Source organism: Phaseolus vulgaris, chromosome 10, assembly GCF_051622355.1.
Source record: "Phaseolus vulgaris cultivar YP4 chromosome 10, ASM5162235v1, whole genome shotgun sequence".
NCBI lineage: Eukaryota > Viridiplantae > Streptophyta > Magnoliopsida > Fabales > Fabaceae > Phaseolus > Phaseolus vulgaris.
Genome location: NC_143507.1, coordinates 4853186 through 4867268, shown reverse-complemented (window position 1 = coordinate 4867268; position 14083 = coordinate 4853186). Strand labels below are relative to the sequence as shown.

At 32.5% G+C, this 14083-nt stretch overlaps 2 protein-coding genes across 2 annotated transcripts; one reads left to right on the top strand and one right to left on the bottom strand.

Moving 5' to 3' along the window:
* Positions 1-5894: 5894 nt before the first annotated feature.
* LOC137819749 (uncharacterized) lies at positions 5895-6896 on the top strand. Its single transcript, XM_068623722.2, has 4 exons — positions 5895-6105; positions 6230-6335; positions 6420-6529; positions 6596-6896. Exons 1-4 carry the CDS (start codon positions 5913-5915, stop codon positions 6685-6687), a joined length of 501 nt encoding a protein of 166 aa, XP_068479823.1. The 5' UTR covers positions 5895-5912; the 3' UTR covers positions 6688-6896.
* Positions 6897-7112: 216 nt separating this feature from the next.
* LOC137819744 (alkane hydroxylase MAH1) lies at positions 7113-8925 on the bottom strand. The gene has a single exon (XM_068623712.1). It carries the CDS (start codon positions 8807-8809, stop codon positions 7295-7297), a length of 1515 nt encoding a protein of 504 aa, XP_068479813.1. The 5' UTR covers positions 8810-8925; the 3' UTR covers positions 7113-7294.
* Between the last annotated feature and the right edge of the window lie 5158 nt (positions 8926-14083).

Sequence of the window (14083 nt, the reverse complement as noted above, 5' to 3'; positions counted from 1 at the left end):
TAAAATAATATTTAACTTAATCAAGAATTAATAATTTATGAACTTTATAATTTAATGATTTTATTATAATAACTATTTATTTATAAGAATTAAAAAATATTTAAAATATTAATTTTGGAGAATTTTTAAACCGTTAAAAATGTATTTTTTTTAATTAGTCGGTCTATCCCATCTAACTATATCCAATTATGAATAAATTCCATTATAACTGAGTTAGGTAGATTGGTTAAAAAGAAAAAGTAAATAAAAATCAAGTAATTAACCAAATCAGATTTAATTTGGATTAATTTCCACTCAATCCTTCTCATCATTTGCATTCCTACTTTTCAATTGCATATAGTAATTTAATTAGTCTACCATCAACAGTGCAGTAAAAAAAGTTAATAATTGACGGAAAAAGAGAAAAATAAGTCACCCTTTAACTTCTTTCATATAATCTTTTAAATAAATGCATGTGTTTTCACTGGGCTTTAATAATAAATAAAAAATAAATAAATAAATAAAAGTCATCCTTCCTAGATAATGACCAGATTTCTGCACATAACAGTTGTCCTTTTTTCTGACATAAAATACTTTGCAAGTCAAACTAAGAAAATAGGAATTTTCTTTCAAACAATCAAATAGACAATTCCAAAACTAATTTTTATTCTGCAATTTTCTAGACTCATAAATAAATTAATGCATTAGTCGTAATGACCTTGATTAGTTTCCTTAAAATTTCTTAATGCGCCATTAGCGGTGAGAATTAGTATATTTTTTAAAACGTTCCAACTCATCCATGTTAAAAAGAAAACATTATCCACAATCAAACACTTTTTTTTCCTTCATAATTCATCAAGAGTTTGAATGATAATCTTGTTTTCCTTTGACAAAGAGCTGATTTTCTGATTTAGTTTTGGACCCTACATCATACTTAATTAGATTTTGGATTACACATATACTTGGTTTTAAGGTCAAGATGATATGGAGAGACATGTTAACTTAAGGATCTCGATTCATGATTCAGTTAGTACGAACATTACAATATTTTTTATTTTAGACAACGCTAAAATACACGGGTATAAAAGTGTTACTTAAACATAGTAAAGATCATAGATTTAGCAAAGTGACTTAAAATATATAAGAGACCACTGTCATAAAAGCGTTGATACTTTAGGTCATGGTTATAAAAGCGTTAACACTTTAAGCCACGGTTATTTATGTGTGACCTTTTGGATTAAAAAAAAACTAAAATAAAATATAAACAAAATTCCATTTTATGGTAAATTTTTTTCTTCTTCCCTCTCCCGTGACCTAAAAACCCACCTCAGGTCTCCCTCTCACTCCTCATCTTGCATTCTTACGAATTTCTCACCTTCTCACCGCCTGTTCTTCCTCACTTCTGACCTTTTCACCGCGTTCTCCCTCACTTCTCACCTTTTCACTACGTTCTCCCTCACCTTCTCACTTTCTCATACTCACTTTGTCGTGCCTTTTTTTTTCCAAATCCTCTACTACACCTTGTTTTTTCCAAAAGCCATAATGGTCCCAAATTATGGAATTGGATGGTGAGTTGGAAACCTTAACTTGTAAGGTTTATATTTTTAGAATTACTAATTATAATATATTAAATTTTTATATCTATATATAAAATCTAAAAATAAGTCTCAAATCTTATTTTATGATATTTTTAGAGATATATTTAGTGTTGTGAATGAGTTATTTTCACTAGTGTCTTTATAACTAATGGAATAATCTCTTATAATTTTTTAATGGAGGGTGAGTTGGAACAAAACTGGTTAATTAGTCAAACTGGTTTAATTATAATCACTAATAGTTATTTAAAAACAAGTATATTAAATTGTATAAATACTTTATGTATAAAATTTTCATCATAGATTTTAGTATGCTTATGTCAATCATTAATGACCTTTCAACATTGCATGTGTAATGTACAAAATAAAAAGTTAACTACATCGTAATACTTAAAAGTGAAATTTTATAATAATTTAAATTTTGTATTTATTTATTAATTATATATATAAGCAAAATATGAATATATAGTTAGCCATGAATGATATAAGTAACTTTTATCTAGACTATTTAGGAAAATTGTTTTATGATTTTACATCACTAATAATATTTAAATTTTGATTAAATTAATATATATTTTAATATATGTTATTGATTATTTATACAATTATATTTTTGTAGTTGTTATATTTATTTTGTTTGAATTATATTTAATTAGTATATATTTATGTATTTTTTGCAGCTTGAAGGTAATGAATACTGATAGCTGTCGTTTTGCTGTCAAATTAATATGATTTTAGCGTAGACTTTTTAACACTAGAGAGATGATAGTATAATTGTGGTCAGATGATCCCAAGTCGTCTCCCAACGAATCCAATAGTGATTCAGTTAATCGAATTCAAAATCTATCTACACGAAATGAAAAGTTAGTAATAACAATAATAATAAAAATAAGGGGTTGAAATAGTTGTGCAGAAAATACAAAAGAGATTTGAAATAACAAATAAAAAGCGGTTGATCCCAAGTTCTTCCACCATTGAATTCTTCACAGGTATTCTAAAGATTAATCTTTTCTCAATCCTCCAACAGAGTTAAACCAGATTGAACATGCGCCAATCTAATTCAACTGAAACTCACTACTAGTAAAACATGTGTCTACTGGTTTAATCAATACTCATGTTGTTCCATGCGTATACTCCATGGGAATGCTTACCTCATCTCTCTTGAATCATGCGCCCAAGAAATTAATTAGAACGATGAGAACTAACTACGAAACCAAAGTTTAAGACAAGGAAGACTCTCAATCAGGCGTTCAAGTACAACCTCTCACAGAAACTAGTTTTCCAGGAGATTAGACAATAAAAACAACTGCTATAGAAACTTAAAAATCGAAACTTTTATTGAACAAAACCTTAGAACTAAATGGGAAATTACAAAGGAATCAACCAAAAAGATTTAGCCTTCATGCGGAGGCAAAACAAAAGAATTACTAAGAAGAAAACCCTATGAAGCTCTCTCCCTTTCTACTTGATGCTTGTGTCCTTTTATAGGTTTTTTCTGCTCCAAGGATCTTGGGAAAATATTGCAGTTTAGATTTTGTAAACAGTTTCCACTTTGCATAATTCTTTTTATTTTGCAGAAGATTTGCTTCCTATTTTGTTTCTGGAATCTTGTAGCTTTTATTTTCTCTTTCTTCTCCTCATAATTTGTTTTCTGTTTTGATTCAAAGAAGCAACTTGGACTTTTGCATGTTTGGCCCATTCACAAAGGTAGATGCTTCAGATCATTTACCCTACAAACACAAAATTACCAAAGATAATAGTTAAGGCCGAAATAAACCCAATTATAAGAATATTAATTAAAACAATGGATTTATTTATTATTATAGTCCAATAATCTATGATTAAGGCTAGTGAATGTGAATAAATATATGCTCATCAAATACTATGAAGACAATCTTGAAGAAGAATGAACTTATTGATATGTAGTAAAGAAACAATACATTATGTTTTTTAACTAATTTTAATTTTGAAGACTTGATCATTATCATTATACTTTAAGACAAACATTTTGATTATGTAGTTTGAACACATCCAATGAAATATGTAAGATTTCTTGTTAGGTCAACTTCTATTTTAATACACATTATCCTTCAATACTTATTCTTTCCATCCTGAACTTTTGTATGAGTAATTCCTCTAAAATTAAAAAGAATGCATTGTTGTTTTTGTCAATACTTCAAGCAACGTTTTTAAAATTGTGGTTGTCATAAATATTTTAGACAACGATTTTAAAATTATTATCTTTATAAAAATCGTGACCTATTACAAACAGTCGCGCTCACCTCGACCACGACTAAAAATAGTTGTCTAAACTTCAGGACACGGTGTTTATGCTTTAGACCATGGTTTTATGTTGTTTTTAAAGTAATAATTTTTGGAGGAGGGGTGATTGAAGCTTCTCGGAAACAATATGCATGTCATATAGTGAGACCAAATTCTAAAACTCATTATTGCATATTAAAATAATGATTGATGATAAAAAAAATATGTGTACCAACATATTTGAGGTATTATACATAAAGAAAATATTTTGTTTTAGAAGCAATAAATTTACAAGTGTTGAGATATTTATTAGGTTGATTATATACTTTGGTTTTAAAATTTTGACTATTGATTTATGTAATACTAATTTTATGAAAAAGAAAAAAAAAAGGAAAGTTGGACCAAGTCACAGTGAAGTGAGATTGTGACCAAAGTGGATACTCACCTAAGTTTGTCTTTCGGAAGGGAAACAAAACAAAATGCCCCATAGAAAGTGGTGACCACAAAGAAAATATATGTGTGGACTAACTATTTAACTTGATAACAATTGCTGTAATTTCTCTAATGTTTTTTAGTGTTTATAAGATTGTATTTAGTAATAATAGTTAAGAAATAATCGATGCTAAACTATAATATTTTTAATTGACAACCTTAATGATAAAATATGAAATTAAATAATATATTAAGTATGTTGTTCAATTCTTATCCGTAAAAAAGTTTTTCAAATAATAAATTATCAAGAGTGAACTAAAATGAATTAGTAACATGATTTTCTTGGTTCAACATTTTTAAGCATGTGCATAGAAAATATTTAGTTTGGGAGAAACAAAGTTTATTTTGAAAATAAGTAGTCTAACTTATTGTGAATTATCATGTGTGATTTATTTGTTAAAATATTAGTTGGTAGAAAATAGAGTTTTTAAATTTTTCGGTAAAGTTATAAGTAGACTCATTTTATAAAATAGTAATTATATTTAATTAATAATTTAAGTTTAACCACCAAGAGATACACCCCACCTAACCAAAATGATTTTGTATTTATTTCTGGCTTTAAAAAATGTAGAAATCTCAATTTGAAAGTTGATAATCATCTATTCAATATTTATTCCAAAAGAAACTTTGATAAAGATAGTGCTTATTAGAAGAATAAAATGAAATAATCTTCTTCATAAGAAAAAAAAAAAAGTCTCAAAACAATGTTTGTTAACATGTGAATACACAATGTTTGTTAACATGTGAATGATGTCTCGTTCTATTCTCATAAAAACAGGAAAAAAAAAAGTTGTGATTTTTTATCATGTACAATTTCACATGTTAATTATTAAAATTAGTAAAATTTTAAAAAATTATTGAAATATGTAATTTGTGTTATAAGGTGACACGATTTTATTATGAAGATCATTATGACTCAATTACACTCTAGCCAAATTTTAATTAAAGTCGTGTAATTTTAATCTGATTTAGCCATTTTGATAATTTTTTTTACTCATTTCAAAAAGTTAATGGGTAAAATTGAACCTCATTGATAAAAAAAATTATGATAAATATAAATATCCTCAGTAACATAAAACAAAGAAAATATAATGAACTCATTCAATAATTCCATAGATAAAAATCAATCTCAAATAATATACATTCTCTCATGCTTCCAAGCTTATTAGAGGAAACATTACTAACTAGAACTATTCTCTATCTCTTTTTTTATATATTATAAACACTAGAAAAAATCGCATACACTTTCACACATGCATATTCACATTTTTATTACATTAAATTATCAAAATGATATAAAATATATTATTGTTACCTTATAGTTATTGAAAATGTTTATTTTAATAAATAACATTTTTAAGGGGTCCAACCCAATCAATTAGATTGAATAAAAAAATAAATAAAAGTCCAGCCAATCCTAACAAATTAAAATAGAATATCTTACAACAAGACAAAACAGTTAGTTTTCAACTGCTTACCTTTTTGAATTCATTTTTTATTCATTTTTAAATTAAATGTAAACATTGTTTAGAAGTGTTTATGATTATAATAGAACACAAATTGTTATTCTTTATTTGCAGTTATATGGTCCATCTAGAGTCTTCCATTGCATATTCCAACACCACTTTCACGCTATTTTACTCATTCTGCTTCATCTTCATCTTCATCACTTTCTTCTCTCACTATTCACTTTGCTCTTCTCCTTGTTCAGGGCGTTTCGTCTTCCTCGTTTCTACCTTCACCTTTCGTTTTTCAACAATCTCTCAAAGCATGACTCATATCCTTTGATATGGACCGTCGTCTTGTTTTTCTGTGTTTTCGTTTCTTTTTAGTGGATTCTCATGGAAGTTACTAGTTTTTTGTTCACTCAATACAGTTGTTTGGACTTAACTGAAGCGAACGCGGTAACCAGAGGGACCGAGACCGTGAAAGGGCTCAGTCAAGAGCTGGTGGAAAAACCAAGCACCTTAAGAATCATGGCTTCACTCCTCAACAGCGCAGGGAAAGGTTGTTTTTGTTCGCTTTCTCTGTTTATGCTATTGCCAATTTGCATCTTTAAATTTACATGAAAAACGATTTTTTGTATTGTAGGAATTGTGTTCTAGAAAATGACGAATTTGCAAATATTCATGCACCCACAATAATTACGAGAGTTGGTAAAATTATCACCGAATGCTGCGACCAATTGTGGCTGCAAAATGGTTGTAATATTGAGGGATGATGCAATTTGAAGCCTTGATCTGAAATCATGTTTACTTCGTGTGCAGGGATGCAAAAAGCATTGCAGGAGAAAGCGGCGAAGAAAGCTGTTCAGGATTCAGGAGGGAATAATGCAGGTGGCGGCAGAGGTAAAATATAGGCAAGATTGTTGAGTTGGGGAAGGGCAGTGTATCCATGGGAGAAATTGTATTGATTATTATGATATGGTCTTTTGGTTTTGTCTTCTGCGTATGTCATTTCAGATAAACAATTCAATAACCGGTGTTTAGCATGGAAGGCATTGTTGTTGGCTTTTAATCCTTTGACTTCTATAATTTGAAATGAAATTTTCGGTAGCTTGTTGATAATCTTTTGCTTTCTTCTGTTTCTATTGCCTCTGAATGGATCAGATCTATGTGTGTATGCTGTTGAGTTATGTAATTTGTCAAAGGCACTGAAAGGGTAAGCATGTATAAACGATAGTTAGAATGGTTAGTCGGTTAGAGAAGGGAAGCTGAACCCCTAAGTTAGGTACTTAGAACAGTACGAAATAATAGGAGGGAAAAACTGTGGGGAGTCTTTCGGTTTGGGAAGGACAGCATGAGTCTCAAACATTATGAAGAGTTATGTAAACTTGTGTTTCACCGCAATAGTAGTGCGCTGTTGTGGTGGGAACACAATACAAATTATTAAATTTCAACATTACTACAAACCTTACATGTAGAAGGTGAACACAATCAGTTATTATAAACTGAGATTACTTGATCTCAGATGCTTCTTTTTGTCAATGTCACCTTCAGGCCATGTTTCATATGAAGGACAACGGAAACTCTGGGGGATATAGCCTGTCCTTCCACCAATTGAATGCGATAATTCCACAGTATAGCAGCAGCAATCATCTTTATCTCGGTGTAGCTGATGGCTTTACCCAAACAACTTCTTGGTCCTGCATTGAATGCAATGAATTTGTAAGAGGGTATGTGAATAATCCCTCCTCTATTGGAGATCCACCTCTCTGGTCTAAATTTCAAGCAATCTTCGCCCCATATTTCCTCTGCCCTTCCCATGCTGTATAGAGAATATAGTATCATGGTATTTGACTTAATCCAGTGACCACTAGGAAGCATATCAGATTTTAAGGGACACTTGTGCTCAAGTGGTACTGGAGGATAAAGCCTTAATGTCTCACTTATTGCGGCATGTAGGTAGGTTAACTGGCTAAGCCATTCCACACCTAAATCCTTCCCATTACCTTCTCTTGCCGGTAATTTTTCGTGGATCTCTTCCAGAATCTTAGATTCCACAGATGGGTGTGTTGCCACCAACCAGAAAAACCATGTGAGACATGCACTAATGGTATCTCTTCCTGCTGCAAGGAGATTTATTGCTGTGTCTCTCAGAAACTTGTCATCGAGTTTTCCCTTTCCTACTTCACTTATAAGAACATCTAGCAAGCTAAATCGTGGCTCCTCTTCTGGTGTGCTATTGCCGATGCTTTCGCCTTGCACTTTGGACATAGATGCGATTTCTTTATACAACATTTGGTCAACAATTTCCTGGCTTTCTTTTAAATTCTTCTCTTTTCCTAGTTGAAGCCATTGTAGCAGCTTCCATGAGCATCTTGGCGTGAAATGTCTGTAGAAGATAGCATCCTCTAGTTCAGTGAAGGCTTTCTCACATGCAACTTCTGGGAAATCAATGGAAAGGCAAGTAGGATCAAATCCTAAAACGGTGGAACAAATGACGTCAAAGGTTAACCTTTGGAAAGCTTCTTGTAGGTCCACTTCCGTTCCTTGTTTCCATGCATGATCGAGAAATGGAAGCAGACAACTCTCAATCTTGTTGTTTATGGTTTTGTGAATAAACAACTGAAAACTAACCTGCTTAAAAGTTGAATGAAGAATACTTCTATTATACTTCCATAGTTGGGAATCAGACCTGAAAATCCCATCTCCCAGAACTTCAAAGATCTCTCTAAAGTCATCTCCCTTGCCGTAGTTTTCAAACTTTGTGCTTGTAATGTGTTGCACATTCATAGGGTCGCTGGTGAAGAAGATCTTCATGTTTGATAGCCAAGGGCCTTCAAACATGAAATTGCCTCTATGGTGTTTCAAAAGCATAGTTAGATAATCGAAGATGATGGACAAATTGAGCAAGAGTCCAGGTAGCATGCCAAGCACAGGCCAGTTGGTGATGGGAGCGTGCCTGTTGAGCCTCCAGTAGTAGATTAAGACGAAAAGAAGAAATGCCAAAAGGAATTCTCCAAAACCAACCATTGCCATTATAGGATAGTAACCAAATCTATCTGTCGGTGGTGTTTAGAGTTGGGTGTGCAAGAATATAAGAACTTCCAGATATTTAGGTAGTTAGGTCACCAAAATATAATATAAAACTTTATTTATTTAGTTATGTCCATCATTAATTAGTTGGGCTCGTCATAGTAGACTTTTTAGCTATGATCCAGGATTTCAACAATTATCATCTGTCGTGAAAAAATATTATTAAAAGAAATAAAAGAGTAAAAGACAATATAAATAAGTCTGAAGTACTAAGTCTAAGAAATAAAAAAGTAAAAGAATAAAATTCATATAATCAAAACAAGAACTAAATCTATTATTATGGAAAAAAATCTAAAAATAATTTGGAAGACAACCTACTCTCTATGTTGCACAGAAATTGATACGGACACGGAGATACGTAAAATCTCTAAAATGTAGGACACTGGGACACGGATCTATATATTATATAATTATAAATTATATAATTTGACAATAAAGATTTATGTTTACAAGAATATTTCATATTATTTTTTGAAGCAGAAAGATGTTTTTTATGACTGGTTTACAAGAATTTGTTTCTTATTTTTATAATCATAATAACAATTTATACAATAAAGTTTGAATTTTAAGAAAATTAATGTATTTTCCCTTTTTAAAATTGTGTTAGAATCGTACTAGAATTGTCAGAAATTTAACAAATGCTTTTTGAATTGGACACTTCACAGATACGTGTCCTACAGGTGTCATATGAGTATTGGACACCGACACACCATTTAAGAGGAGTGTCCGAACTTCATAGCCTACTGTACTAAACAAAATCTTGTCTATAAAAAAAGTATAAATTAAGAATTAAGGACTTCTCAGCACACGAATTATCTTCTCTAATGTGAAATTTTTTAAAAGAAATTCTTTTAAAATTAAGATAATTATTCCATCTATTAACACAATACTATCTTAAAAATGCATTAGTGAGAGTCACTCAAAGAATTATAACCAACTTTATCAGCTTCTTCAATAGTAAAAATAACACCATAAACTCAGTAATTAAAACACTTTCGATAAAAAAAAATATCAAAAAAACCGTTAATTTTGATAATAACTTGATGGAAACCAAGTAGAGGATGCTCAAGCCCATGAAGCCCAAGCCCAACAAGAGGCCCAAACCCAACAAGGGGTCCAAGCCCAACAAGGGGCTCAAGCCCAACGAATTACTAGGAGCATGGCAAGAGCTTTGGGACAAGAGTATAATAAGATGACTCTTCTTTTATAGAGTAGGGGTGCGGATGTAATAAATAGGTGTAAGTAGTAAGGGAGTCTAGGGGGGAGTGTAGATAGGAGTTAGGAGGTGCCAAACTAGGTAGGAAAGTCACACTTCCTTCATGCACTAGTTGGCGCCGAATTTGAGTCTCATTTGGCTTTGCATTTCAGCACCTTATAGGCTATAAATAAAGGTGCTGCCCCTTGTACAAATCAGATTTGGATTTTATAGTAGAGAGACTATACTCAAATTTAGAGAGAAATTGTGAGTCTTGAGTCTTCTTCTTCCTTTGCCTTATCTTGTGAGCAATGGTGAGCTTCAAGTGGCGGCACTCCATCACTTATCTTGGAACAAGGCTCCAAGTGGCGTGAATGGCTTCTCCAAGTCTCAAAATCCAACAAGCTCCTTTCTATAAGTGTTCTTCTTTCATTTTCTTTCAATTCCGTTCGGTAGTTTCCAGCTTTGCTTTGCAATTTCTGTTCGGTGCAGTAGCATTCTTTCCATTTTCTGTTCGGTTTCTATTTGTGTTCTTCCTTTCTTTGTTGTTTGATTCCATTTGACAATATATGGACCTCCATATGAGTTTTGGTTGGTGCAAAGTCTTGGTGAGTTCTTGAATTAGAACATTGATCCAATTCTAAGTAAAGTGCCATTTATGACCAACTCAAGTTGCTCCTAAGAATGTCAAAGAATCATGTATTCTTGTTGTTACATTCACATCATGTGGTATCTAGAGTCTAGGCTTGTTTTTGCTTAAATTTTGAGTTGTATTGCACTTTACTTTTCAAGAGCTCTTTAATTCAAGTTGTTTACCATTCTGTTTTAGGATTTATTTTGAGTTTCCTTGCTGTTTTTTTTTTTGTTCTTTTGATACACCAAGTGTTTGTGAAAAGGATTATGGCACTCATTGTTCATATGAGTATGACTGCTCTTTTGGAATGGCACTCTCCTTCCTAGAGCTGACATTAAGCTTCCTTTCACTTGTTGTTATATCTTGTTATATGTCTTTTAATTTTGTAATCATGTCAAGTTTTGTCTTAATCATGTTGTTCCATAATTGTCATTACTTCTTTTATTGCTTTGATTGTTTCTTGTTTTGGTTTACTTTCTGTTTTTGAGTTTATTGCTTGATCCTTTGTGCATTTTCATTTTTAGATTTGAGTTCATGCTTGTATCTTCATTCTATACAAGTTCTTTTACACAAATTTCATTATGTCTTTGCTAGTTCATCATACTGTTTTTCATTCCTAAATAGGATACTCTGTTTTCCTACAAACGTGCTACTGTTTTCAATTTACTGCAATTAATTGGCTCACTGGAAATTTGTGAAAATTTGGATTTACATTCTTCAAAGTGTTACAAAAGCATAGAAAAAAGAATTACTCAAAAATTCCAAGTACACAAAAAATGATAAATAAAATACGGAAAGTGTACAATACTGCCAAAAAGAATACGGTATTTGGGCAGCAATTTTGAAAAATTTATTTCTCTCAATTGGCTTACTGTTTTTACCTCATTCCAGTGCCATTATTGAGTTAAGACATTGAAGTTTCTGTGGTTAATTTTTCACATTCCAGTTCGCTTTCAATCATTCCAGTTAAATCTGTTTGCATTTTAATTTTTTTTTCCAGTAGCTGTTTTCTGTTTTCTTCAATTTACTCTAGCACTTTTCTTTAGGACTCTTTTTGTGTGCCTTCTTTATTCATGGAGTTCCTTATTTTCTTGATTGTCTTTCATTCATATTCTTTCTAGTTTGTCATACATTGCTCTCTGTTTTTTGGTTTAGCTTTTATTGTTTCTACCGTTTCTTGCTTGTCTTTTTTGGTTCTTCTTAACGTTGTGTGGAGACTTGTTCTTAAGTAAGTTGGTTTGCTGTGACATATTTCACTTGAAGCTACTCCATTCCACAAGAAAGGCTTGGTTGAGGACAGAATATTTTCTTGGAGTGGTTTGAGTGCTTTCATGGGCATTTTCCAGCAACCTATATTTCACTTTTAATTGTCTAACAAGTTTCTTTCACTATTTTGTTTTCTGTTTTTGTGTATTTTCTGCTAATGGCTCATTTTTCTAGTGGAGAGTCCTCCAAACCGTGTTCACCCCAAAAGGCAGCCCTTTATGAAGACTTAAAGAATGTCAAGCAATCCAATGCTCACTATCTTGAGGTGATAAGGAAAATGGAGGCACGACTCCAAAGTTTGGAGTTAAACCGAGAAGAAATACATCAAAACCGTGAGAGAAGAACTCCTCCTCCTATTCGGCATTCTTCAAGGCACTCCCATTCTTCTCATGGTTATTATGAAGACAATCCAAGGCCAAGACATCATCACCATGAAGAGAGGCGCCAACATGTGGTTGGCCCTTGTTCTCCTAATGTAAAACTTCCTAGTTTTAGTGGTGAAAGTGATCCCAATGTATACTTAGGATGGGAGGCTAAGGTTGACCAAATTTTTGATGTAAATGGGGTTAGGGATGAGTATAGGGTTAGGTTAGCTTCTTTAGAATTTTTGGACTATGCCATGCAATGGTGGCATCAATACCTCATGGACATTGACCTACACAAGAGGTCGCCCGTGGTCTCTTGGAACGATTTGAAAGCATGTTTACGCGCTAGATTCGTACCCCCACACTTTAGGAAAGACCTTATGTTGAAACTCCAACGGTTTCATCAAGGCACGCTAAGTGTGGATGATTACTTTAAACAACTAGACACGCTTTTAATTCAAGTTAATATGGATGAGAGTGAGGAAGCTAAGATAGCTAGGTTTGTGAGTGGCCTTCGAAGGGACATTCAAGACGTGGTAGAGTTACAAGAATATTCTTCTTTGGAAAATGTTGTGCACCTTGCTAGCAAAATTGAAAATCAACTTACAAGGAAAAATGCTTTCAAAAATTCTTCTAAGGATAACTACTACCACTCTTCTTGGAAAAATAAAAATAACTCTTTTTCAAATATCCCTTCTAAGGACTCTACTTTCAAACCTAGAGAGTCTAAGCCTTCCACTTCCAATAGGCCTAAATCACCACATAAGTCGTCTAGTAAGAAATGTTTTAAATGCTTAAGCTATGAACATATTGCTTCTAATTGCCCTTCTAAACGCGCTATGTATATGCATGATGGGGTAGATAGTAGTGAGCATGGGTCCGAATCTTCTAGACATTCCTCACCTTCTAGATCCCCAAGTGAGAGTGAAAGTGAAAGCCCACATGAGGGTGACCTATTAGTAATAAGAGGCATGTTTGGACAAGTTTTAAAACCTTTTGATGAAACTCAAAGAGAAAATATTTTTCATTCAAGGTGTCTTATTAATGATAGAGTATGCTCTTTGATTGTGGATGGGGGGGAGTTGTGCGAATGTGGCAAGCACAAGAGTGGTAGACAAACTTGGATTGCCTACCATCTCTCATGCCAAGCCCTACAAGTTACAATGGTTGAGTGAGGTGGGTGAGATAGTAGTGAACAAACAAGTCCTCATTACATTTTCCATTGGCAAATATAAAGATGAGGTCTTGTGTGATGTTGTTCCAATGGAAGCTACTCATATACTTTTAGGTAGGCCATGGCAATTTGATAGAAAAATCTTTCACGATGGCTTTACCAACAAAATTTCTTTTAACTTCCATGGACACAAAGTCATTCTTAAGTCTCTCTCTCCAAAGGAAGTACATGAGAACCAAGTCAAAATGAGAGAAAAGAGAGAGAAAGAAAAAGATATAAAAAATTTCAAGAGAAGCCTTCTCATATCTTCCCAACAAGTTAAAAAGGTAATAGTTACTCACAAGCCTATTTTTTTAGCTATTCCTAGATCTATTGAATATGAGTCGGCTAAGGATAGTCCCACATGTTTGGACCATTTGGTAAAGGAATATGAAGATGTGTTTCAAGATCCTCCTAAAGGTTTACCACCACTAAGAGGGATTGAACACCAAATAGACTTCATGCCCGGGGTTTCTTTACCAAATCGCCCTGCATATAGGACCAATCCCCAAGAGACCAAAGAAATTCAAAGACAAGTTGAGGA